At 60.7% G+C, this 24,913-nt stretch overlaps 13 protein-coding genes across 13 annotated transcripts; 7 read left to right on the forward strand and 6 right to left on the reverse strand.

Moving 5' to 3' along the window:
- Positions 1–208: 208 nt before the first annotated feature.
- On the forward strand, positions 209–1,606 carry OT_ostta03g00750 (Rubisco LS methyltransferase, substrate-binding domain; the record flags this gene model as incomplete). The annotated part of the gene is made up of 1 exon (XM_003077933.2): positions 209–1,606. The coding sequence occupies one exon, from the start codon at positions 209–211 to the stop codon at positions 1,604–1,606; it is 1,398 nt and encodes a 465-aa protein (XP_003077981.2).
- A 180-nt stretch (positions 1,607–1,786) lies between these two features.
- Positions 1,787–2,584, reverse strand: OT_ostta03g00760 (Transcription factor MYC/MYB N-terminal; the record flags this gene model as incomplete). Its single annotated transcript, XM_003077934.2, has 1 exon — positions 1,787–2,584. One exon carries the CDS (start codon positions 2,582–2,584, stop codon positions 1,787–1,789), a length of 798 nt encoding a protein of 265 aa, XP_003077982.2.
- Positions 2,585–3,208: 624 nt separating this feature from the next.
- On the reverse strand, positions 3,209–6,496 carry OT_ostta03g00770 (MIF4-like, type 1/2/3; the record flags this gene model as incomplete). Its single annotated transcript, XM_022984681.1, has 1 exon — positions 3,209–6,496. One exon carries the CDS (start codon positions 6,494–6,496, stop codon positions 3,209–3,211), a length of 3,288 nt encoding a protein of 1,095 aa, XP_022838421.1.
- A 469-nt stretch (positions 6,497–6,965) lies between these two features.
- On the forward strand, positions 6,966–9,963 carry OT_ostta03g00780 (Polyribonucleotide nucleotidyltransferase; the record flags this gene model as incomplete). Its single annotated transcript, XM_022984682.1, has 3 exons — positions 6,966–8,027; positions 8,289–8,797; positions 9,102–9,963. The coding sequence occupies 3 exons, from the start codon at positions 6,966–6,968 to the stop codon at positions 9,961–9,963; spliced, it is 2,433 nt and encodes an 810-aa protein (XP_022838422.1).
- Positions 9,964–10,046: 83 nt separating this feature from the next.
- OT_ostta03g00790 (NLI interacting factor) lies at positions 10,047–12,512 on the reverse strand (the record flags this gene model as incomplete). Its single annotated transcript, XM_003077941.2, has 1 exon — positions 10,047–12,512. One exon carries the CDS (start codon positions 12,510–12,512, stop codon positions 10,047–10,049), a length of 2,466 nt encoding a protein of 821 aa, XP_003077989.2.
- A 104-nt stretch (positions 12,513–12,616) lies between these two features.
- Positions 12,617–13,687, forward strand: OT_ostta03g00800 (Thioesterase superfamily; the record flags this gene model as incomplete). The annotated part of the gene is made up of 1 exon (XM_003077942.2): positions 12,617–13,687. The coding sequence occupies one exon, from the start codon at positions 12,617–12,619 to the stop codon at positions 13,685–13,687; it is 1,071 nt and encodes a 356-aa protein (XP_003077990.2).
- A 74-nt stretch (positions 13,688–13,761) lies between these two features.
- On the forward strand, positions 13,762–14,712 carry OT_ostta03g00810 (unnamed product; the record flags this gene model as incomplete). Its single annotated transcript, XM_022984683.1, has 1 exon — positions 13,762–14,712. The coding sequence occupies one exon, from the start codon at positions 13,762–13,764 to the stop codon at positions 14,710–14,712; it is 951 nt and encodes a 316-aa protein (XP_022838423.1).
- A 56-nt stretch (positions 14,713–14,768) lies between these two features.
- OT_ostta03g00820 (Carbohydrate kinase, FGGY, C-terminal) lies at positions 14,769–16,334 on the reverse strand (the record flags this gene model as incomplete). The annotated part of the gene is made up of 1 exon (XM_022984685.1): positions 14,769–16,334. The coding sequence occupies one exon, from the start codon at positions 16,332–16,334 to the stop codon at positions 14,769–14,771; it is 1,566 nt and encodes a 521-aa protein (XP_022838424.1).
- A 165-nt stretch (positions 16,335–16,499) lies between these two features.
- On the forward strand, positions 16,500–18,036 carry OT_ostta03g00830 (Pyridoxal phosphate-dependent transferase, major region, subdomain 2; the record flags this gene model as incomplete). Its single annotated transcript, XM_022984686.1, has 2 exons — positions 16,500–16,543; positions 16,749–18,036. 2 exons carry the CDS (start codon positions 16,500–16,502, stop codon positions 18,034–18,036), a joined length of 1,332 nt encoding a protein of 443 aa, XP_022838425.1.
- Positions 18,037–18,289: 253 nt separating this feature from the next.
- Positions 18,290–19,789, reverse strand: OT_ostta03g00840 (SANT/Myb domain; the record flags this gene model as incomplete). The annotated part of the gene is made up of 1 exon (XM_022984687.1): positions 18,290–19,789. The coding sequence occupies one exon, from the start codon at positions 19,787–19,789 to the stop codon at positions 18,290–18,292; it is 1,500 nt and encodes a 499-aa protein (XP_022838426.1).
- Positions 19,790–20,429: 640 nt separating this feature from the next.
- Positions 20,430–20,789, forward strand: OT_ostta03g00850 (Ribosomal protein L18/L5; the record flags this gene model as incomplete). The annotated part of the gene is made up of 1 exon (XM_022984688.1): positions 20,430–20,789. One exon carries the CDS (start codon positions 20,430–20,432, stop codon positions 20,787–20,789), a length of 360 nt encoding a protein of 119 aa, XP_022838427.1.
- A 210-nt stretch (positions 20,790–20,999) lies between these two features.
- Positions 21,000–21,797, forward strand: OT_ostta03g00860 (Nucleotide-binding, alpha-beta plait; the record flags this gene model as incomplete). The annotated part of the gene is made up of 1 exon (XM_003077947.1): positions 21,000–21,797. One exon carries the CDS (start codon positions 21,000–21,002, stop codon positions 21,795–21,797), a length of 798 nt encoding a protein of 265 aa, XP_003077995.1.
- A 97-nt stretch (positions 21,798–21,894) lies between these two features.
- On the reverse strand, positions 21,895–24,667 carry OT_ostta03g00870 (Glycosyl hydrolase, family 13, catalytic domain; the record flags this gene model as incomplete). The annotated part of the gene is made up of 2 exons (XM_003077948.1): positions 21,895–24,378; positions 24,611–24,667. 2 exons carry the CDS (start codon positions 24,665–24,667, stop codon positions 21,895–21,897), a joined length of 2,541 nt encoding a protein of 846 aa, XP_003077996.1.
- Between the last annotated feature and the right edge of the window lie 246 nt (positions 24,668–24,913).

The raw sequence follows: 24,913 nt of genomic DNA on the forward strand, positions 1-24,913 counted from the left end.
AGGGGCGAGGGGCGGTCGGGGGCGCCGCCGTGCGTGTGGACCTGGAACGAGGGTTTAGGGTTTAGGGTTTAGAAAATGGAGAAAGTTTCGAAAGTTGAGACTGCGCGCGATGTCTCGGCGCGCGTCATCGATCGCGTTCGCGCGACGCGGGGGAGCGATGCCGCGGCGCGCGCGCGCGTCGACTTTGGTGGTGACGATGGTGGTGACGATGTCGATGATCCCGAGCGCGCTGGGCGCGCTGGATCGAGGACGAATGGTGGAACGATGGATGGATGCGGCGCGCGCGCGCGGCGGCGTGGATCTCGCGCGCGGCGTGCGACCGCGATCGATGGATCTCGCGCGATCGGTGACAGGTGAGAGACATGGGTTGGAGACGGATGCGGCGCCGGTGGAACGAGGGGAGGCGTACGCGCGTGTGGCGTGGAACGAGACGTTGCATCCGAGTCGGTACTCGACGAGCGACGAGCGAGGATTAGGAGGCGTCCTGTCGACGATGCGAAGCGAGTACGGGGAGGACGAGAAGACGGCGTTGTTGTTGTGTTTGCTGTACGAGCGGTTCGAGTTGGGGACGGAGAGCGCGTTTCGATCGTACTTTCGGACCATGCCGGAGGAATTCGAGACGCCGGCGCATTGGAGTCCGGAGACGGTGAAGGAGTTGGCGGGGAGCGACGTGTACGAGAGGGACATCATGGAGGAGTTCGAGACGGTGAAGAAAGTGTGGGGCGCGTTGAACAAGAGGGTTTTCGACGTGCACACGGATGTCTTTAAAAAAGGGGCGGCGAAAACGTTGTACGCGTTCCGATGGGCGTGGGCGGTCGTTCACGCCAGGGCCACGAGGATAAGCGGTAAAAGCGGACTAGCTCTCGTTCCGGTGATTGAAATGATTCGCGAGTGTGCGGATACGGGTGATGATGGAGATGTCAACGGCGAAGGTGCGGCAGACGGCGTTGACGACGCGTTTGCAGTGTACGATCCGCACGCCGATGAGGTGGTCGTGTACGCCAAACGTGACTACGCACCGAGGGAGGAAATCTGTGAACGCTACGGTGGCTGGAATAACGGCGAAGCCGTTCAGCACGTGGGTTATTTACCGAATGTTCACGAAAACTCCGCGCGAAACTGCGTTTTGCTCATTCTCGAGCCGGACGTTCGATACGTCGAAAAAGTTCGCCGAGCTGGCTACAGCGTTCCATTCCGCGTGTGCATGTCGTTTTCGGCAACTGAAAGCAGTTTGGACGCGTTTGCCGCGTACGCCGAGCTCGCTGACGGGCGAGAGGTCGATATAGGCCCGGGGGGTATCCCGAGAAACGTCTCTAAAGCCGCCGCCAAACGTATTTTAGAAGAGCGTCTCAATCGTTACCCGACTACGGCTGATCAGGACGCAGCCGCGCTGTCGACGATTCAAAACGCCGTCAATGACTTCTCCCGGGCGCTGAAAAATGAAGACTTGGCTGTTTTTGAGCGCGCTCAGATCGAGATGAAGTTGCGACAATCGCGTCATGGAGAATTGGCCGTTGGGCTTCGCATCCGTGAGAAGCGGATCCTCCGAGCTCTGATTGAAAAATTATCGCACGCCGCGCGCGAGGACGTTCACGACGAGCTTTGAGAATTCATTGTGATATGGAAAACGTTTAAAAATATTATTGATACATTTCCGGTGTTGGGTCTACTAGTCGGTTCTTGAAGCGAGCCCAAGTTGAGGGCAGAGTAAATAAAGCACGCGGGCGTACACGAGATCCAACCATGGCAAAAAATGGGTGAGTTTCGAAATCCTCCCCTTGGGATTCTATTCACTGGCTGGTTTCATAATCTGACAGAGTTTCTGAATATATTGAACCGTATTCACGGTGTGTTCGGCGGTCTCGCGAGTGCCAAACTCCACGACGCCATTTTCGAGTGGGACGCCGATCACGGTGCGCAGCTTCGCCTGCTCGGCTTGTCGCTTGCGTTGAAAGCTCCATGCTGGGAGCTGACGCACGTCTTCGTGCCACTCATAGTTACCGGTGTAACCGATACGACCAGGCATGCCAAAACCCATGCTGAATCGATTGAACATGGTGAAGGATGTATCGACGAATAAGTTCACGCCAGCCTGATCTGAGATGCACACCTTGGACGTGCAAAGCAGCGACTGCTTACCCTCGAATTCCCAGAATAGACCGTACTCGAACTTTTTCGCTTCGCACACGAACCGCATTCGCATCTCCATGCTGTTTGCACTCGGAATGCGCTCGAGCGGATTTACCAGCGGACCGTCCCGATGAAACATCGTCACCGCCTCGCTGAGCAATCGATCGATGTGCTGTCGCGACGCCGATCTCGACAGTTCCATATCCGACGAACGCGTTCGTTCAATACCTCTCGATTCACCCATATCGTTAGGCGCCTCCACTTCATCCGTGGAATTCGACCGTCCGCTATCGAACGAGCCGAGCGCTCCGTTGTACGATCCATCCAGAGCTGACGTCGGCGAAACCTCGCGCCCGCGTCCGTCCCTCGTCGCCACGTCCACGCTTAAGTTCGCCTTTGTCCCGCGCTGATCTCCGGTCATCCGCCTCGTCGACGTCGTCCTCGCGTCGTTCATCGCCCCTTCAACTCTTTCGTCGAGTTCTTCCCCTTGACAGCGTCTACCACTCCCGGGTGCCCCTTCCCGTCGAGCCCACCCGGTCCCGGCGCCGCGTCGTCCCCGTCGACGCCCCGCGCGCGCTCGAACGACGAACGAAAATAACCGCGCGCCGCGCGCGCGCGATCGGCGCAGAAAACCACTCGCGCGCGCGCGCACGAGCGAGAATCCACGCACGCGTTCCGCGCGCGCCGTGCGCGGCCTCGAAAGCGCGTCGGCGTCTCTGCGCGCGCGCGCGACCGCCCGCACGTCGCTCGAACGGCGTCGATCGACCGAGGGGTTCGCGCGCGATCGGTCGCGTGCGTCGACGAGCGCGCGCGCGCGAGCGGGGATCAAGGCGCGCGCGCCTCGTCCTAGGGACGACGTGGCAGCGACGCGGTGCCACAGTGGCTTTTCTGGGGTGGCACTCCCGGGTGTTTTTCTCGAGAGTCGTGTTTATAGGGATAGACGATGTATACTACGTAGTCGCGGGTTGCGACGCTTTTTGGCAGGAAAAGGATAAGACGCGCAAAAAGTGCTTTTTGCCCGAGGCGGCAAACGCGCGAGGCGCTCGGATTTCACTACAAGACGCTCGAGATGCGAGCTCTAGATTCCTTTCAACGCGAGTTTTTCGATGATTTTGGGAACGACGGTGTCGTCCTCTTTGTCCGCGTCGCCGCGGAGGTCGTTGAGGGCGACGCCAGAAGCCTTGTAGAGGGCGGGCATCTTCTCTTCGTCCCCGGCGATGCGCTGCGCGTGCGAGAGAACCTGGGAGAAGAGGGTGAGGGCGAAACCCTCGGCCAGGGCGTACCCGGGCTCTTCACCATCGGGCGTGGCCTTGCGAAGCGCGGCGGCGAGATCGACGAGCGAACACGTGCCATCGAGGACGGGACCGGCGATGCAGGCGGCGATGTGGTCGCCAGCCTTGGGCAAGTCGCACAGGATGTCTTCAATGTTGTTGAAGAGCGGCGCGCACCCTTCGATCAACTGCGCGCCGGACATCGGTCCGTCACTGGCGGCTAGCGCACGAAGGAGACCGTACGCCGCGTCCCAGTCCATGTCTCGGCGTTCAAAGCTCGTGGTCAAAAAGTACTCGACGAAACCGACGACTTGCCGAGGGCTCCACGAAGAGATCGACTTGACGGCCTCGGCCGCATCCTTGTCGTCGTAGAAGTACTCGGTGATCTTCTTGCGTTCAGCGATAAAAGTATCGTCGTCCACTTCTGCAGTTGCTTTCTTTTCAGGCGCGGCAGCCTTCGGAGCGGGGACTGCGGCCGCGGACGGCGCCATCGAGCTCCGGGGCTGCGGAATGCTCGAACGTGCGTCAACCTCGCGGCCAACCGATGGTCTAGAATCGCCACGATCGTCACGACCGGATCGACGATCGCCACCGAATCCGATTCGAGAATCAGATCGCTGGAAGCCGCCTCGGTCGCGTTCATCTCGACCGGAGCCTCGGCTCGGTGGACGATCAAAATCGCCTCCGCGTCGACTGTCGGATCGTGACATGGGGCCACCGAAGGAGCCGCTTCGCTCAGGACGGACGCCCGCACGACGTGTCTGCTCCATCGCAGCCCGTTCCGCATCGCGGTGCACCTCTGCAATCTTCTTCGGCCCCTCTTGTTTTCTACGCTCGCGCCATCCCGTGGCGCGCATGTCCAAGACGTCTTGCAACATGAAGCGATGACGAGAAGACAGCTCGCTCGACTTGCTAAGGTTATCCACACTTCTGAAGTAAGCATCCATGTGTTGCTTGGCCTTCTGATGATCGAGTTGACTGCCCACCGTGGACAAGAGCTTGCATAATGCTTCGACGTCCTCTTCACTCGGAGTCTTCTCGCCCGCGCCGAGAAGTTTCTGGATGCACACATGCATGATACGCTCGGTAAGCATAGATTTCTTGAATAATTCACCAATGAAACGAATATTACCGAGCATACGTCTGCGTGCTTGAAGGAGTCGATCGTCACGCTTTAACTGCTTTCGGCGCTCCTCAATCTCAAGTTCCTCCGGAGTCTTCTCCTTGGGCGGCTCGTCAATTTCGCCGTCTTCAAGCTCCTTCTTCTTCTCTTCCTTTTCCTCTTCACCCTCTTCACCCTCTTTTGTCTCTTCTTCTTCGTCCTCCCCAGCCTCGGCGCGAGCGATTGCCTTGTCGCTCGTCTCGAACTCTTCTTGACACTTGTTGAGTAAAACCCGCTTAAAGGTAATCTTCTGTTGTCCTTCAGGCGCAGTTGGATCTAAAAATTCGACGCCTTCGTTCATAAAACGATCAGAGAGCACGCGGCAAAGCTCGGCGTAGAGCGACGAGAAGGTCGGCTCTTGAAGCGCCTTTTCAAACAACTGACCGATGAGTCCGACGAGCGTCGCAGCTTCAGTGATGCCCACATCGAGAAGCTTCTCGAGGAGCTTCTCAAAGTTATCCGGAGTAAGCTTGTTGAGAATCGCCTTGAATGAACGCTGTCGTTTCTCTTCTTCGTCGTCAATGGTGCCGATGACGTACTTTTTATCCGTCTTGTGAAGCTTGGGGAGTTCGCCAGCCGGAATGCGGTACTGGGTTTGATTGTAGCCGCCACCACCACGACGATCTCCACGGCGTCCTCCTTCGCCCGCGGGAAGCTGACGATGCGCCCATTTGTCATCAACCTTTCCACCGCCACCACCGCCACGGCTACCGCCGCGTCGACCGCCGCGACCGCCACCGCCGCCGAAGGACTGCACGCCAGGTGGGCAGATGAAGCCGGGCACCGGCCAGTAGTCAATGTCATCCGGAACGACCCAGTTGATGGGCTTGGTGTTCGCGATCGGCGCATCGCGCATTGCCTTGAGCTCTTCGACGCTGTACTTCCCGTCCGCCGGCTTGGGGACGAGCGTGAACTCGGTCACCGGCGGTGGTGCGGATTGCACTCGCGAGAGTTGCCCGCTGTCTGAGTCGGCGTCCGAGGCCGCGTCGGAAGCAAAGCTGGAGACGGATTCAGAGTTGCTCAACTTCACTCCGGCAACGGCTTCCGCGAGCGCTTCCACCGCCTTGTGCTTCGGAGGCTCAGTTGCGGCCGGCGTTTCTTCTTGCTTGACCGGTTGCGGCTTCGGCGGCGCCGCTGGTTTGGCCGCCATGGCGGCGAAATTGATCGCCGCTGGAGCCGGGGCCGCCGGCTTCACCACTTCCGCAACCTTGGGTGCGACCGGTTCGACGGGTTTCGGCACGACAGGGGCCGGAGCGGGCTTCGGCACAGCGGGCTTGGCCGCCACGGCGGCGAAGTTGATCGGCGCTGGCACCGCGGGCGCCGGTACCGCTGGTTGCGGTGCCGTGGTAGGAGCCGGCGGCGCGGGCGACGCGGGAGCGGCCGGAGGCGCGGCCGCGGCCGGAGGCGCGGGCGTCGAATCGGACGCCGGCGTCGCAGGGTTTTCGGGCTCGGGCGGCTTTTCAATCTTGACCTCTTGCTTTGTCTTGGGGTTCACAATCTTGATCGCCTTGCTCACCGTCTTCACCGGCGGCGTCGCCGGCGGCTTCATTCCCGGCGGCTTGGCGTACGCCGGCATACCCATCGGCGGCATACCCATCATCATCCCGGGATGATACGGAGCCCCGCCCGGGACGAACATTTGACCCGGCATCATCCCCGGCATTCCGGGCTTACCCTGCGGCGGCATCATTCCCATCATCCCCCCCACCGGCATCTGCGGCCTCGCCCCCGGATGCATCCCCGGCATAGGCATCACCGGTTGTCCCGTCGGCGACTTCGACATGTCCATCGTGCCGAACATGAATTGCTGCTGCGGCGGCCCGCTCGCGTTCCCCGCGCTCGCGATGACCTTCTTCTCATCCGCTTTCCCCCCGTGCGCCCCCGCGCGCGGCTGCGGCACCCCTCTGTTCGGTGTTTGTCCATTTCCGCTCATCCCTCTCGTCCCTCACGCGCGGGATCGACGCCCTCGCGCGCGGCGCGGATTCGTTTCGATCGAGCGCCGCCTCGACGTCGGCGCCGTCGATCGCGTTCGAGACCTCGTTCCGGTCTCTCTTCGCGCGCGCGCGCCCGAGTGGACGAGCACGGACGATGCGCCGCGGACGATCGAGCGTGTCGCGGTCGAGAGCGACGCGGGCGCGTCGTCGTGGCGCGCGTCGGCGCGGTCAATATCCCCGAGGGCGAGTCGAGACCCTAAGGATAGGTTTATGCGATGTGTGACCGCCTTCGATGTATTTGCATACACGCCAGACGTCCGAGTATATACTTTATCCTCGCCCACATCGGACATATGACACGTATGATGGAATGTATGAAGGTGTATAGAAATATCAATCGCGCACGTTCGACGTCGACGCGACGCCGCGGCCGCTCGACGCCGCACACGTCGACGACGCGCGTCGATCATGCCCGTCCTCGGTGGACGCGTCGATGGCGTCGTTCCCGCGCGCGCGTCGCCTCGCGCGCGACGCGCGCGCGTGGACGGCACGCGCGGACGCGCGGGAATAGGCGCCCATCGCTCGAAGCGACCGCCGATCCGCGCGCGCGTCGTCGGACGATCGAGCGAACACGCGATCGATGAACTCTACCTCGGTGGTCAAGCGATTCGACGCGGGATGTCGATCGAGCTCGAGATCGGGGCGTCGCGGGTGCGATTGGAGACGGGACGCGTCGGCGCGCAGGCGAACGGCGCGGTGATGGCTTCGGAGGGCGATACGGTGATCTACGCCACGGCGTGCGCGTCGAGGGAATTAACCGGCGATGGGTCGTTCGTGCCGCTCACGGTGAATTACTCGGAACGGTTTTCGGCGGCTGGGCGCACGGCTGGCGGGTTTAGGAAACGGGACGGGGCGGTGAGCGAACGCGAGACGCTCAAGGCGCGCTTGGTCGATCGACCGATTCGGCCGATGATTCCCAAGGGATGGGGGTACGATACGCAGGTTTTACAGTGGTTGATGAGCTTTGACGGCGAGCGATCGACCGACGCGTTGGCGATCACCGCCGCGTCGGCGGCGTTGGCGGTGAGCGACATTCCGCTGAAAAAACCAGTGGTCGGCGTGCGCGTCGGACTCATGCCGGGCTCGGATGAGCCCATCGTGAACCCATCGCAGGAGCAGATGAAGGAGTCCAGGCTCGATCTTGTACTCGCGGGGACGGACGAGGCGGTGCTCATGATTGAGGGCTTTTGTGATTTCTTGACGACGGATGAAATGTTGCGAGCCATCGCGAAAGGTCACGAAGCCGTCTCCAAGGCGTGTAAGGAAATCGACGCCTGGGCGCAAACCGTGGCTCCGCCGAAGATGAACGAAAAGCTTATCGTCCCTCCCGAGGGTGTGGACGAGGCCGTGGAGGCTCTTGTCGGGGCAGAGCTCGCCGAGGCCATCGTTATTCCAATCAAGCAAGTGCGCGGCGCGACGATTGGCGCGGCGCGCGAGCGCGCCGTCGAGGCTCTGAAGGACCAGTATGAGGTACGCTTACGCCGTCTCGCTCCTTCTCGCGAACTCGATTGCGCTCTACCGATACGCCGTAACCGTTTCTCTCGAGAATTTGTTGGTTGCGGCTCAACTGCGAGCGCATATAAAAACGTGAATGCTTTGAACGGGCGACCAGCCCACCTTGGTTTCGCAGCCGAGTACTTCTGGACCCGCCCTTTGCACGCATTGTAAATTCCCGGCGTCGACATCACGAGAGAGAAACTGACGATGTCCTGATTTTTTCGCAACCAACAGGCCTCAGCTGTCATCAATGCGTGTGGGAAGGTCGAATCGCGCGCTCTTCGTGACACGATCCGTACCAAGGGTCGCCGTCAAGACGGTCGGACGACAAGAATGGTTCGGCCTATTGCGTGCGAGGCGGGTCTTCTTCCACGTACGCACGGTAGTGCACTGTTCACCCGCGGCGAGACACAAGCCATTGGTGTCGCAACCTTGGGCGGGAACCAAGACGCTCAACGTGTCGATGACATCGAAAAGACCGAAGACAAGCGATTTATGTTGCATTACTTTTTCCCGCCGTCTTCGGTTGGCGAGACAGGTCGCATCGGCGGCGCGTCTCGCCGTGAAGTTGGCCATGGCAACTTGGCTGAGCGCGCACTCACCCCAATCATTCCCTCTCAAGAGGAGTTCCCGTTCGTATGTCGAATGGAAAGCACCATCACCGAAAGCAACGGTTCGTCTTCTATGGCAACCGTTTGCGCCGGTACGCTCGCGCTTCTTGACGCGGGAGTTCCCCTCAAAAGGTACGTCTTGTTGATTTTTTTTCCTGTGCGTCTCGCAAAAGCCAGGTCCTTAAGAACGCTCTCCGTCGCATCGCTTCCGTGATGTATGGAGAGAGATCGAGTCATAACTTGGCAACATTAAAACGCATCGCGACACGTATTGTGTCGCTTCGTGCGTTAGCGTAATCGCTCGTTTTCGTGAAGTGTGGGAGATTCGTCGAGCTGACCTGCTTCACTCAGAGCGTGCCCGCGGACATTTTCTTTTCGTCGTGTGAACTCGTTGCCTTTTATTCATCGATTGACCATCATCATTTTCGCATCGCAGGAAAGTGGCGGGTATCGCCATGGGTTTGATTTTGGGATCCGAAGCCTCGGGTGGTGGTGAAAAGCTCGAGCCCATCGTGCTCACGGACATCTTGGGCTCTGAAGACGCTCTCGGAGACATGGATTTTAAGGTCGCTGGTGACGCAGACGGCATCACAGCTTTCCAAATGGATATCAAGGTCGAAGGCATTACGATTGATGTCATGAAGACTGCTCTCGAAGAAGCGCAAAAGGGTCTTGTGCACATCCTGGGCGAAATGGACAAGTGCAACCCGCCGCCCGCGTGCTCGGCGAGCCAGTACGCCCCACGGATGGCCTCCGTACCAGTTCCGGAGAGATTCATCGGCAAGGTTATCGGTAAAGGTGGTGAGACTATTAAGGGTATCATTGAAAAGACCGGTGCCGCTGTTGACGTGAATAAGGAAAAGGAGATGGTGTTCATCACGGGGGGTGCTGGCGCGGATGTCGACGAAGCTGCGCGAATGGTCGCAGCTTTAACCGTCGAAGCCGAGGTTGGGAAGATCTACCGTAACTGCCAAGTTAAGAAGATTGTTGAATTCGGTTGTTTCGTCGAATTTTTGCCCGGCATGGAAGGTTTGGTTCACATAAGTGAGCTTGACGTCTCTCGCGTCCCAAACGTCTCTGATGTTACGGCTGAAGGAGCGTTGCTGGACGTGAAGGTCATCGAGATCAATAACCGAGGACAGACGAGATTAAGTCGCAAGGAGGTCTTACTCGAAGAAAACCCAGATATTGCCGTCGCGGCAGCTGCGCCCAGACGGAACGATGGCGGCGGCGAGGACGACAGAGGTCGTCGGGGAGCGCGAGGTGGCAAGCCAAAGCGTGACTCTGGTGGATTTTAAATGCCAACAACAGGGCACTGTTAATTTAACGCACGTTCATGGTAGTTGTGTAGAGCTAGCGCTAGGATAATTGCAAACGGATTCTATTGCGACTGTGATAATCGATTCGACGCCCGACTGCCCACCCTAAAGACTTTTGTTGGACGTGCGGTTTTTTTCGCTGCGGGCTTCTTCGCTATTGCGGGCTTCACCTGTTTTGAACGTGCGATATTTTTCCCTGAGGGCTCCTTCGAACGTGGTTGCTCGTCATCGTCGTTTTTATCTCCATCGACCTCCTCCTCCTCCTCCTCCTCCTCTTCCTCCTCCTCTTCGTACTCCTCTTCGTACTCCTCCTCCTCCTCCTCCTCCTCCTCCTCTTCCTCGTCCTCGACCACTTCTGGTTCGGATTCAGACTCGGGCTCTGTCCCCGAGTTTGAGTCCGAGACATCCGTATCGCGCCCGTGCTTGGTACCGGACAGAGGTTTCTGCGGGCTACTCTTTGCTTGTTTGGCTGGAGCTTTCGCAGTGGGTGTATCATCCATCGTCGAGTGCATAGGCTTGACCTCCTCAGGCGCGCTCTTCCGCTGTTCCCGGAACAGCGACGCCGGGAACATGTCTTCTGGCTCGGACTTAATGTCGACCTTTAGTTCTTCAACCTCTTGCTCGCAAACCTTCTGTTGAGATTTAGCGTTGTTCTTCGGCCTACTAAGCACCCCGAGGGCGGCGGCGAGGCGCGAGCCCGAACCAGCGGCTGCCCTCGTCGCACCACCTCTCTCCGCGATGTTTAACGCCGCATCTTTCGCTTCGATTTCCATCAAGGGCTGAAGGAGGTCTCCTGTATTCGGAGGGTAGAAGAGTCGCTCAGATTTTTTGCGATTGTGCTCAGCGCGCAACGTGTCGACGGATGTTCCCGTTGAAGTCGGCTGGTCTTCCCCTTCGCCTACCTTCCTAGCTCGAATGGCTCCGAACGATGCTGTATCGTGCACGTGCATGCGTGCTTTCGCGGCAAACTTGCCGTAGTCCATGTGCCAACGCAACCGAACGGTCTCCAGCATGCTCTGTACCTTGCCGAGAACGCCTCCTGATCCACTCGCCTCGTTCTGCTCGATTCCCGTACCAAACTCAACATCGGTGCCGTACGGCATGAACGGCGTCACGGCTAAGATGTGTGATTGTGCGCTCGGCTCCCACACGGCCGTTCTGTCGTCGACGATCACCGCAAGCTCGCTTGGAAAGTGCAACCCACACGTGTCCGAGAGAGACTTGAGTTCGTCCGGTTTGACCGACTTGATGCGTTTGTCGAGTTGCGCCGGATCAAACACGGTGCCGTGCGGATCTAGCAGCCTGCACATCTCGCGCGCGTAGTCGATATTCGCCATCGTGCACACGAACGTCTCGGCGCGCTTGGAGCCGCGATCAGATCCGGACAAATACGAGCGCAGCTCGCCCCACCCAGGGCGAATGTGTACCAGCATCGCCGTCGCCGGGCTGCTCGGATCAATCAACGTGAACGCCAGCATCGCCCCCTTCGTGTGCGGACTCGGGATTCGGATGACATTTCGAAGCCTTTGCATACCGTTCGACAGAGGTTCAATCTCGGGAATCGTCACCGAACGTCGATTATTCACCGTCACTGCGCCCTCGGTGACGAATTGCATCAACATTTGACGATCCAACTGCGACCTTCGAAGCGCTGTCTCGCACGCTTGCTTTTCCTTCTTCACCTCATCAATCATCACCGTTGTCAAACGGGGATTGTTAAAATCAAATTTCATCAAGCTCAACATCTTCGACCGCGCGGTCTCGATCCTGCGGTCCAACGCGTGCAGCGTCGTCGCCTGCACCAACGTCTCGTCCAAATCCAAAACCACCACCAAACGATTATGCTTCAGCAATCCCTGCGCGTACGCCGGCGCCATCTCATCCGTCTGAAACGCCACGAACATCGTCTTCGGGTTACGCGCACCGCGATCGCCATCGCCCGCCGCTACCGTCTCGGCGTCCGGAACCGCCACCAGGTGCAGCTCGCCCATCCGTCCCCCGCTCGTCGGCGGCATCACCGCGCTCTTATTCTCTCGCACCATCTCCTCGTGTAAATCCTCGATCGCCTTCTTCAAATCGTCGTTCAACCCACTCTTCGGCGAGCATCGAAACGCCGGCGCCCCCGCGCTCCGCCTCGACAAGAAGTGCAGCGCCGCGAGCGGGTCCGGCGTCCCGCGCGTCTCCCAAAATCCCACGATCGTCACCCCGTCCTCGCCGCGTCCGAGTTCGCGCAGCATCGATGCGTGCCGCGTCCCCTCCCGTCCGCTCGCGCCTCGCCCGTCGTCGTCGTCGTCGTCGTCGTCGTTTTCCACCGAGTCGTCGTCGTTTCTCCGCGATGTCTCATCACTCGTCTCGAACGGCTCGCACGTCACCCACAACTCGCGCTGCGCCTCCCGTCCCGCGACGCGCAGTCGCAGATCCACCGTCCCGTCGCGGTCGAGCATCTCTCGCGCGCGCGCGCGGACGCGTCGACGTGTCTCGCGCTCGAGCGGTCGCGCGCGTCGTGTAGGGACTCTTTCTCGATTCATGACTCGTCGATATCTCCTACGGGTTCGGGATCGCACGCGTCGACGCCTCGTCCGACGCCGCACACGACGCCTCGGACGCCGACGCCGGGCGCGACGCGGTGACGATGTCCGCGACGTCGACGTCGCCCGCGCGCGCGGTCGCGTCGAGCGCGCGGGCGCGGCGAGCGCGCGGACGGGTCGTGAACGGCGCGCGCGCGGAAAGTTCACAGGCGCGCTCGAGCGCGTCCGCGCGCGCGCGCGAACGGCGCGCGCGGACGACGCGGGCGACCGCGGAGTCGTCGGTGTCGTCGGTGTACATCGAGCACACCGACGCGTACGGGGTGGTGTTTTACGCGAATTACTTTGCGACGTTGGCGAACGCGGCGGAGGCGCTCGGGACGGCGGACGGGGGCGCGGCGGATGGTGACGCGGCGAAGGCGATGGGTCGTGGACGCGTGTTAGCGATAGATGAGTGCAAGTACGCGCGACCGGCTGTTTTAGGAGATGAGATCGCGGTGAGGTCGGAGGTGATGGAGGTCGTATCGACGAGCGGGAGCGAGAGACGCGCCGTCGTGCGACAGATCGCGAGAAACGCGAACGACGAGGAGACGGTATATTTGAGCGCTGACGTGACGTATGTCGATCGTGATGACGCGTTGGAGGCGTTCACGTCGGTGGAGACGCCGGAATGGACGCCAGAGGAGCGTTTCGCGACGACGCCCGTGCGCGTGTATCGCGGAGAGGCGTCTTGGGGAGAGGATGAGTTGTCACACGTCGACGTGCTGCGCTTCTTTGAGCGCGGTCGCACCGATGCAATCGGAGGTGCACGCGCACTTCAACACCTCAAGGAGACGCACGGCGTCGTGGTGGTGGTTTCGCGTCTCAACGCGCGTTTCGCCGAGCGCATGCTCGTGCGTCGTCGCCCGAACGCAATCCCCGAGTGTGAGGTCCGGTCGTGCGTCGAGTTCAAGAGTCGAGGAATTCAAATCGTTTTTCACCAGGCTCTGTACGACGTCGACGGCGTCACGTGCGTGGCGCGCGCGTCCATCGCGTGCACGTGTCTGAACTCGAAGACGATGCGGCCCATGAAGTGTCCGAGCGCGCTCGCCGAACAATTCACCCCCTTCGTCCTGCGCCCGAGCGTGAGAGCGACCGGATCTAGCCCCGAGTCCCGAATCACCGCTCGAACGTCGTAGTCGTGTATCGTGAGCGCGCATTCTTTCCATCGCTCGCCCCGCGCGTTCGCCGCACAGCGCGCCTCGCGGCGCCCATGCCGGACGTCGTCCGCGTCGGCGGCGCCGACCTCGTGCGCACGCGCGAGTCCGACGGCACCTTCACCTACCGTCCCCTCGACGCCTCCACCGGCGCCGTCGTGGACGCGGCCACGTTCGAGGCGCGGAAGAGAGCCGAGAGGGAACGAAAGCTCTCGAGCGATCCCAAAGCCTCGGCGCGGTCGCAGCGCGAGTGGGAGCAGCGCACGCGGGCGAACATCGCGAAGACGCGCGTCGATGAGACGAGGAAGCTTCAGCGGCGAGAGCGGGAGCGGATCGAGCGAGAGAGCGGGACGACGGGACCGCGGAGGCGGACGCGAGACCTCGGCGCGAGCGCAAAGGCGTCGAACGAGTTGCTGGAGCTTCGAGAGGAGATGCGAATGGCGGACGCGGCGGGATTGGCGAAGAAGAATCCGGGACGATATTCGTTCTTGAAGGCGGCGCTGGAGGTTGAGGAGGCGAAACACGCGACGAAAGTGGAGGCTGCGAGGAAGAAGGAGTACGCGAAGGCGCGGTCGAGAAAAGGCGTGCGGGGCGACGCCGGCTTGGAGTTGGACGCGCTGAGCTCCGGGGAGGAGGATGACGTGCCTCGCGTTCGCGGCTCGCTGGAGGATTTGGACGATCCTGATTATCGCCGCGGACCGGCACCCGCGGCGAAGGCGGAGAACAAGAATGACGAGGAGAGAAGAGGGAAGAAGTCGACTCCGACAGAGGTGAAGGAGATCTCGCGAGCGATAGAGCGCTTAGAGGTGAACGAGAAGTTGCCTAAATCGAAGATTCCGAAGCCGCGCGGCGCGAACGGGGGCTTGGACACCGAAGATCCGGATCACAAGCACGGTTCGGTAAATCTGAAATCCGGAGGCGCGGGTCGAGGGAGAGGGCGAGGCGGACGAGGCGGACGAGGCGGACGAGGCGGACGAGGCATCTTGGTGTTCGATAAAAACACGTGAGCGCATATGATTGATTGACTTCGTGCGCGCGCACGGCGTAGATACAAGGTGCGTTGCTACAGCGCGGATTTCTCCATGTTGAGCGTTCGCTCGACGGCGTCGTTCCATCGCGCATAGTTTGCCTCGCGAGCTTCCGCGGACGACGTTGGGATGAATTCTTGCGAACCATCGTCGGTGGTACTCTTGCGTTGGAAGACATCTCGCTCGGTCATCAGGCCGACGCCGATGGCGGCGGCATACGCCGCTCCTCGCGCAGTCGTCTCCACGTCACCCGGACGTAAAACTTTCAATCCAACGCAGTCTGCTTGGATTTGCATGAGGAGGTTATTAGCGCTTGCGCCGCCGTCTGCTTTCAGGACGCTGAGTTCGTGCTCGGTGGACTCAGCCATGTCTTGACGCATTGCTTCGAGAACGTCTCTCGACTGAAACGCGATGGCGTCCAGCGCCGCGCGCGCAATGTGTCCTTTGTTGACGTATTGCGTCAATCCCACGATGACTCCGCGCGCGTCCTCGCGCCATCTCGGGGCGAAGAGTCCGGTAAACGCGGGAACGAATGATACCCCCGCGGCGTCTTCGACCGTGCTAGCTAAACTCTCGACGTCGCTCACCTTTGAAATCAGGCCAAGATTATCGCGCAACCAATGTACGACGGCGCCTCCGATCGCGATTGACCCTTCGAGCGCGTACGTCGGCTTTGAATCTCGACCACCGAGCTGCCACGCGAGCGTTGTGAGCAGTCCGTGCTTGGAGTGCACAGCGCTGGCGCCAGTGTTTAGAAGCATGAAGCAACCAGTTCCGTACGTATTCTTCGCCTCGCCGACGTCACACCTCTGCCCCAGCGTCGCCGATTGCTGATCACCGATGCAGCCAGTGATTTGAATCCCACCTAAACCCTCGAACACGTCCCCGTCGATCTCACCGAAACGCTCGGCGCACGACTTGATCTCCGGAAGCGCGCTTTCGGGCACGCCGAAAGCGGCGCACGTCGCCGCATCCCATCGCAGATCGTCCAATCTCATGAGCATCGTCCTCGACGCGTTCGAGACATCCGTGATGTGCTCGCGTCCGCCCGTGAGTTTGTACACGATCCAGCTCTCCACCGTACCAAAGCAAAGATCCCCCGACTCTGCGAGCGCCTTGACCTTTGGCTCGTTCTCCAACATCCAACGCATCTTCACCGCGCTAAAGTACGTGCTCACTGGGAGCCCGCACGTCTCCGCAAACTTCATGCGATCTCCACCGCACTCCTCATCGGTGATTCGCTCGCACAGCTCCCTCGTGCGCGCGTCCAACCACACCTGCGCGCGCGTCGCCGGCGTCCCGCTCCGTCGATCCCACGCCACCGTCGTCTCTCGCTGATTCGTGATCCCGATCGCCGACACCTCTCGCGCCGACACCCCAGCCTTTTTCAACGTCTCCTCGACGCACGTCACGACGTGTCGCGCGATCTCTTCCGGGTCGTGTTCGCACCATCCCGGCGCGCGATGCACTTGCGCGTGTTCCAATTGATGCGACGCCACGCGCGCGTAACTCGACGGATCGCGCGCGTTCGACGCCGCGTACAGGACGAACCGCGTGCTCGTCGTCCCTTGATCGATCGCGCCGACGTACGCGCGCGGCATCGCCCGTCGGCGCGGCGCGTGCTGTCGCGTCGCACCATTCGCTCGACGGAGGTGCGCGACACTGGTGTAAATCCGCCACACTATACGTGTCCGAATGTCCGAGTGGTTTTTATCGGTTATGAACAGCCCGCGTCGACGACGCCGCGACATCGACGGGCGCGCGCGATGGCGACGGCGACGCGATGCGCGCGATGCGACGGCCTCGAACGGTGCGCGCGATGGCGACGACGCGGCGACCGCGACCGGGGGGGCGAGAGAGGCGCGCGCGTGAGCGCGAGGCGGGCGATGGATGGGATGACGTCGGGACAAAGCCCTGGGTCGGGACGCGCGTCGAGTGACGCCGAGGCGACGAGCGAGCGTGGAGGCGAGGGAGGTGACTGACGATGGTGCGCGCGTGCGCGCGTGCGGGCGTAGGCGAGCGAACGTGCGGAGAAACGGAGGACGACGACGCGTGGCGACGCGCGCGGCGTCCTCGGTGGCGAGAAACCCGAACATGGCGCAGCTCAAAGCCGGATACCTCTTCCCGGAGATCGCTCGCATTCGCACGGCGTACTTGGAGAAGAACCCGGATGCGAAGGTTATCTCGCTCGGGATCGGTGACACGACGGAACCGATTCCGGCGGCGATCACGAAGGGGATGGTCGAGGCGGCGGCGGCGCTCGGAACGGTCGAGGGGTACTCGAAGAAGGGTGGCTACGGTCCGGAGGCTGGTCAGGCGGATCTTCGCAAGGCGGTCGCGGAGAGGTTGTACAAGGGGACACCGATCACGTTTGAGGATGTGTTCTGCTCCGATGGCTCGAAGTGCGACATTTCGCGCATGTTGCAGATGTTCGGCGCGGGTCGTAAAATCGCGGTGCAAGATCCGTCTTACCCGGCATACGTCGATTCTTCCGTCATCATGGGCCACTCCACCGGCTTCAACGATGGCGTGAAGCAGTATCAAAACATCACGTACATGCCGTGTGGTGCCGAGAACGATTTCTTTCCGGATCTCTCCGCTGCGCGAGACGCGGAACTCATCTTCTTCTGCTCCCCGAACAACCCAACGGGCGCCGCGGCGACGCGCGAGCAGCTCACGCAGCTCGTGAACCAAGCGCTGGAAACGGGCTCATTCATTATTTACGACGCCGCATACTCCGCCTTCGTCAGCGACCCGAACTGTCCGAAGACCATCTACGAAATCCCAGGCGCGGAAAAGTGCGCCATTGAAACCTGCTCCTTCTCCAAGTACGCCGGTTTCACCGGTTTGCGTCTCGGCTGGACCGTCTTCCCGGAAGCGCTCAAGTTCTCAGACGGTTACTCCGTCCGCGCTGACTGGACCCGCATGATGGGAACGAGCTTCAACGGCGCGTCCACCGTTGCGCAGAGCGCCGGTCTCGCGTGCCTCTCTGATGACGGCATGAAGGCGATGGAAGACCTCGTCAATTTCTACAAGGAAAACGCTGCCATCCTCAAGCGCACGTGGGAGGAGATGGGTTACAAGACGTACGGTGGCACCGATGCTCCGTACGTCTGGGTTTCTTTCGATGGTCGAGACTCTTGGGAAGTCTTCACCGAGATCCTCGAGAAGACACAGATCGTCACCACGCCGGGCGCCGGTTTCGGTCCGGCCGGTAACGGTTACGTGCGATGCAGCGCGTTCGGCAGCCGCGAAAACATTAACGAAGCCGCTCGCCGTCTTAAGGAGGCGTACTCCAAGTAACTCATCATGTCCTCATCGCTAATCATTTTAATACACAAAAAAGTGTCACACGAGTCGGTTGACAGGTTTGGCGCAAGTTGTTGGGAACTATAAATACTGCTCTTTATGTTACATGAACCGTGTTTCTCACTCTCGCTTGAAAGGGAACAGGCTCAAAAACGCCTGTGCGCTAATGCTGCAGCAGTTTACAGCGGTGAAAAATGGAAATGAATCATTCTCCTAGTAACATCGTCCGAGTCTTCTCACCGTACGATCATCGCCCGCGCGCCGCTTCCATCGCCGCTTTGGCTTTTGCTTGCTTCGCCGCGAGCTCGCGGACCTTGGCGAGAAGCTCCTGCGGAATTTCACGTTTCTTGTCGCCCACAGTCTTAACAGACTGCGCAGGCAACATGGCGATGCGCAAGAGGTTACGCCACTTGTCCTTGAGGTCCACCGCGGTGCGATGTTCGATCGCCGGGAAGCCAAGCTTTTTTATATCAGCCCATTTCCCGCCACCGCACTGCGCGACGCCTCGCACGAGTGCCTCGGCCTCTTCTAACGCCCAGGGGTTGTGGTGCTTGCTACGACGGCCGGTACCGTTCTCACCTTGCTTACTTCTGGCGGCTGGCCTTGCGGTGCCCCTCGCACCGCCCTTTGCGGAGCTTCCGTCAGCAGACTCAGCATCACTAACACTCTTCGCCTTTTTTGTGTTACTCTTCGGGAGCGACGCTTCCGCGACGCGCTTACCTTTGACGACCTTACCTCGTCCCTTAACAGCGCCGCGCCTGGCGCTCTCATGTTCATCCACCTCTTCGTCGTACAGCGAACGAGCTGACTTCACTTGACGTTTGCCGGCGGCGCGCTTGGGTGACGACACGCTCTGCTTGAATCGAGCGCCCCCAACGTAGGTGTCTTCACCGGACAGGGGCGAGCTATACCGACTCGACGGCGGGGTGAGGTCATCTCCGTTTCGGAACGCCTCGAGTCGTTTGATAATCCATTGCCTGTTGTTGGAGTTGGTGTCCTTGCCGAACAACGCGCGGTACTGCGCGCGCAGAGAAGCGATGGACTCCACCTCGGTGTGTCCCGGAACGCCAAACTCCACGACGGCAGGGATATGCTCGTACGCTTCAGATCGGCCACCTGACGCCCACGCGGGCTCGTGTCCAGGCGGAGCGTCGAGGCCGCACAAGTTGCCGTTGCTCATCCAAGCAGAGAGCGGCGGCGCCGTGTGCTGGACAAAAATCTCCGATCCGTCGTCGTCAATCAAGCCGTACGCACCGTCAATGTTGGGCGCGCCGAAATCACACAGCAAGTTTTCCGCCGCCTCGTCCAAGGTGAGGTCGAACGGCGAGTAAGATCGGTTCGACGCGCCATCGATGCCCGGGTACAGGTACGCCACGCTCTGCGTTGAAGCCTTATCGTCGTCGTCGCTCGCCCCTGACCCTGACGAGTAAATCGTCTTCATGCCGAGCATCGAATCAAACTGCTTCCCGTGCTCCAACAACGCCCCACGCTCGGCGGCAGCTATTCGCTGTGCGTTGGTCTTGCTTAAAATTTCACGTTCCGCCTCCTTCAACACCGGATCCGAAGCGAACGCGCGCTCGAGCCCCGCGGCGTCGATCGGGTCCGCCATGAACGACGATCCCTCTTCATCACCGTGTAAATCCGTTCCGTTCGGGAACCGGTACGAACGCACCGCCGCCGGCGCGCCGTCGCGCCGCAGGTGTCTGCTCGGGACAACCCTACTCCCGGGTGTCTGCACCACGGACATTGCGCGGATCCCCCGCTCCCGCGCGTCGCCGTTCCCCGTTCGCCGCGAACGCTCGCACGCACGCGCGAAACTTTATATTCTGTCAATTATCTGCGAGATCCGCGTCAACGCGTCACCGCAGACGATCGCGTCGAGGATTAAATCCCTCCCGATCGCCTCAACTCGCGGACCGTCCCGACGCGTTCGACGTCGCGTCGAGCGTTCACGCCCTCTCGACGCCCCGAAGCGTCCGCGCGCGCGCACGACGACGCGCGATGGGAAAAAGGAATTCCGCGGAGGATTTACGTCTCGCGGCGAAGCGCGCGCGTCGTCGATCGCGTCGACGACGACGTGTGCCGACGCGGCGGCGGCGCGATTGGCGCAGCCGCCGGACGCGTGGAGATGTCGAGTCACGACTCGTCGTCGGTCCCCAGCCGCCGCGCGCGTGATGACGGTGATGACGCATTCCGCGTTTTAGAGATCGCTAGGGTCACGACTCGTCGGGTTATCCGAAGGCCGGGGTACACGAAAGTATATGTACCGCCTGTACACATGATGGGTCACGAATCAAGGGTGGGAGCGATGGCTGGCGCCCGACGCCGCGCGCCCGCGGCGTCGCGCGGTGCGACGCCGCGCACGCGCGCGCGCGAACTCGCGAGCGATGTCCAACGCCGAGCTCGCGCGCGCCGCGCTGCGCGCCGCCCGCGCGGCGGCGAACCCGTTCACGCTCCACGTCTCGATGTCCAACAAGCACGTCCACGCCCAGATCGTTCGCGCGGTCGACGGTCACGTCGTCGCGAGCGCGTCGACGGTGGAGCGGGCGGTTCGCGAGCGTGAACCGCCGATTAGGGTGACGAGCGATAAGGTGGCGGCGAGAAGGGTGGGTGAAGTGATCGCGGAGCGGGCGAAAAAGGTGGAGGTTCCCGAGGTGCGGTGGGCGCGCCCGTACGGAGCGCGGTTCCACGGGAAGTTCGCGTCGCTCTTGACGGCGCTCCAGAGCGGTGGCGTGGGGTTGGCGTGAGTGATGGGTAGTATTTGTGATGTTAGCGTTCAGTCTTAGTCCTTGATGCGGTCGTTTCGTCGACTTCGCCTCGCGCGTCAGACGCGCTCGACAGAGCCTCACTTCGCGACGGACGTCACGCGATCGCGACGCGTCAAAACTCGGCGAGCGTAGATACCTTCGTTTGATCACTCGCGTTCGACACATAGCGCTTCACAAACGCCGCGCGTGATGTCGAGCGACGACGAAAAGCCCGCCGCCGCCGGCGAGAAGGAGAAGAAGCCGAAAAAGGAGAAAAAAGAAAAGCGAGAGAAGGGCGATCGCGCCGACGTGTCCAAGCCGTCGTCCAGCGCGAAACCGGAGGAGACGCACACGTTGTTCTTCGGACAGATGCCGTTCGATACCAAGGCGTCGGACATCATGCCGTGGCTCAAGGCGAATCTGACGCGACACGGGTGCGGGTTCGACATCAAGGAGATTCGCATGGCGGGCGGCAACGGCATGGGGACGCCGGGGAAGGATAAAAAGTTTAAAGGATTCGCTTTCGTAGATTTTTCGACGAATAAGGCGGCGAAGAAGGCGCTGAAGTTGCATCAGACGTTGTTCAGGGGACGGCCGGTGACGGTGGAGCGGTGCACACGCAAGGAGTTCATGGCGCCAAAGGCTGATAAACGGAAGCGAGAGGCGGACGCGGCGGATGGAGAGCCGGAGAAGAAGATGCTGAAGGTATTAGTGGAGCCGGATGTGGTGAAAGAGATGGTGGCGGAGGCGGTGGAGAACAGCGAGGGCACGCTCGCGGAGGGCGATTTGGACGCGAAAGTTCTCTCATTCTTAGGTCTCTTACCAAGGGACACGTGCCAAAAAGCGGTGAACGAGATTAAGAAGGTGTGCGTTAAGGGGAATCTCTCGCAGGTGAAGAATAAGGGGGCGTACTTCATGGGGATCGTTCGTAAGGTTTCGAAGATATCTTGGGAAGCGCGCGAGAAGGAGCGAGCAAAAAAGGCCGCGGACAACGCGGAGTCTGCTTGAATTGTTGTCATATAAAATGCAATCATCTTGAATTAAACCGTGTTTGAATCTCATCGGTGCGCGTCATTGCTATGATACAACATTCACGACGGTCTTATCACGCGGCAGTGTCCGCCGCGGTGGACTCGGAGGAGTAACCAAGAAGCTTGTCCGCCAAATCAGCCGGAGCGTACACCGCGACAGTGCGTGAGGGAACGTACGCCAAGAACGATGCCGGCCGGCCGTTGAACGCGTAGTCTTCGGCGATGAATTCGGGAGCGGTATACGTCCAGAGGTTGGAGTAACCGCCGAACTCGGGGTTATCCGAGCTCAACACAAGCTTGTACGTCGTCTTCTCCTTGCAGCCGATTCGGTAGTCGGAGAAGGACTGCGTCGGGTTCCAGTTGAACACGAACACCAGGTCACCGCGCTCGAAAACAATAACCTTATCAGCGTCGCTCTTGCACGACGTGTATTGGTGACTGGACGCGAGGTACTTGAAAGCGCCCGCGACCTTGTTCATCGCCCCGTCAAACGCGTTCAGGTACTTGTAACGCAAGTGATCCATGTCGGTCAGATCGAATCGCCTGCGGCACAAGTGGTACGAGTTACCGTTACCCGGAATGAACTTACCAGTGGAAGCCTCGACACGGTCGTCGCGAGGGAAATCGATCCACTCGGGGTGACCGAACTCGTTACCCATGAAGTTCAGGTAGCCCTCACCGCCAAGACCCATGGTGAATTGTCGAATCATCTTATGCAAAGCGATGCCACGAGAGATGGTCGGCGTGTCGGGAACCAAAGTGGACATGTTCGTGTACATTTCAGCGTCCATCAACCAGAACGCGGTGGTCTTATCGCCGACAAGCGCTTGATCGTGGGATTCGGCGTATGAGATACACTTTTCGCCGTAACGACGGTTCTCCATGGTGAACACCAAGTTGCCCATGTCCCAGTTCTCATCCGGACCCCATTCGCTCAAGACTTCAATCCACTTGTCCGCGATGGCCATCTGGAGACGATAGTCGAAGCCCACGCCGCCTTCCTTAACCGGTCGGCAGAGCGTCGGCATGCCACTCACATCTTCGGCAATGGTGGTCATCTTGCCTTCGTAAAGCGTGTGGAGCAGATCGTTGGCAAGCATCAGGTAAACCATCGCGTCGACGTCGGTCGCCATGCCGAAGTATTCGTCGTAGTTACCGGTGAACGCGACTTGCAGACCGTGGTGCTTGTACATCATCGAGGTCGCGCCATCGAAACGGAAGCCGTCGAACTTGTACTCTTCGATCCAGTAACGCAAGTTGGACAGCAAGAAGCGAAGCACCTCCCACTCGCCGTAGTTGAAGCAGCGAGAGTCCCACATCCAGTGATAGCCCTCCGGGCCAGAGTGGAAGTACTGGCCATTGCTGCCATCGAACATGTTCAGGCCGTCCATGGAGTTGGAGGACGCGTGCGAGTGCACCAAATCCATGATAACGCTGATCCCCATGGAGTGCGCCTTGTCAACCAAGTACTTCAACTCATCCGGAGTCCCGCATCGGGAGGAAACGGCGAAGAAATTGGTGACGTGATAGCCAAACGACGCGTAGTACGCGTGTTCTTGAATCGCCATGAGCTGCACGGCGTTGTAACCGAGGTCCTTGATGCGCGGCAGCACGTCGTCGGCGAACTCCACGTAAGAGTTGATCTTCGGCTCAGTGGAGGACATGCCGACGTGCGCTTCGTAAATTCGAAGCTCAGAAGGCGCATCCGGGCGTTCGAACTTGAAATTATATTGCTCCTCCACGGGCGGGTCGTAGTAAATGCCGTTGAACGGGATCTCACCAGGCTGCTGCACGGCGTATTTGATCCAAGCCGGAATCTTGTCAACCGGTTCGGCGTTCGGGATTTGCAGATGGATCTTCACACGAGAGCCGTGCGGGATCGCGGGAGACCCATCTTCGTTGTTCGGGAGAAACACTTCGAAGACGCCGAAGTCGTTCTTGGTCATCCACTTACCGTTTTCTCCCAGATCCCAACCATTGAAGTCGCCGCGAAGGCACGCGGCGGAGGCGTTTGGCGCCCACTCTCTGTACGTGATGCCCTCCGCGGTGCGCGTGAAGCCCATCTTTTCGTAACCGCGGCTGAACTTCTCCAAGCCACCTTCATTATCTTCGATCGCTTGGCGCAGGCCCTTAAACTTGTTCCAGCGATACTCCAGGTGTCCCCTGTGGCTCTCGAGCGAAGGATCCGTCGCGCACACGCCCAAGCCGTCGCCATCGAGCGCGGGGAACTTGAACCCCTCCAAGCGGTCCGCCGCCTCGTTAAAAGCGCCCACCGGTGCCGGCGCAACCGCGGCAAAAGCTGGTTCAGGAATCGATTCAACGACCGACTCGGACGTCGATTCAACGACCGGCTCGGACGTCGATTCAACCGCCGCCGCCTCGACCACCGCCGCCTTCGTCCCAACGCTCACCGCGTTCTCTTCCGCCTCCAACGACGCCTTCAACCGCTCATTCTCCAACCTCAGCGCCTCCACCGCTTTCGTCACCGAATCGATGTCGAAATCGTCTCCGCCCGCCCGTCGCTTCGCGAGCGTCCGCGCGCTTCGTCGTCGCCATCCCTACCGCGCGCGCACGTCACCGCGTCGTCAGTCCGCGTCCATCATCCCATCGCACGACGTCTCCCACCCCGCACGCGTTCTCGCGCTCGACCGCGTCGTCGTCCGAGCCCATCGTCGTCGTCTCATCCGTCGCGCCCTGGCGCCCCGGCGTCTCGCGGATCTCCCGCGCGCGCGTCCGCGTCGTCGCCGCGCCGCCCGTCGCCCGCATTCGCGCGCGTTCACGCGCACGCACCGATCGCGCGTCCACGCGCGCGGGCGCGCGGGCGCACGACGCGCGCGCGCGCGACATCGTGTGCCGATCGCGCGCGACGTGGACGAGTGGCTCTCGCGCCTCGAGGCATTCGTCTTTTACATGCTCTTTACAGCGCGTCGTATGCGTACGGATGTCCGAGAATGGAATATATCCACGCGCGCGCCCCGCGGATCGGTCGTTCTCGACACAGATAGCCTTCGGGGGGGTGGTATATGGACGGCGTCGACCGGTCGCGTCGACCGGCGCGGCCGACGCCGCGCGACGCGTCGACGCGCGACGCCG

Source organism: Ostreococcus tauri (assembly GCF_000214015.3).
Source record: "Ostreococcus tauri WGS project CAID00000000 data, contig chromosome 03, whole genome shotgun sequence".
NCBI classification, from domain to species: domain Eukaryota; kingdom Viridiplantae; phylum Chlorophyta; class Mamiellophyceae; order Mamiellales; family Bathycoccaceae; genus Ostreococcus; species Ostreococcus tauri.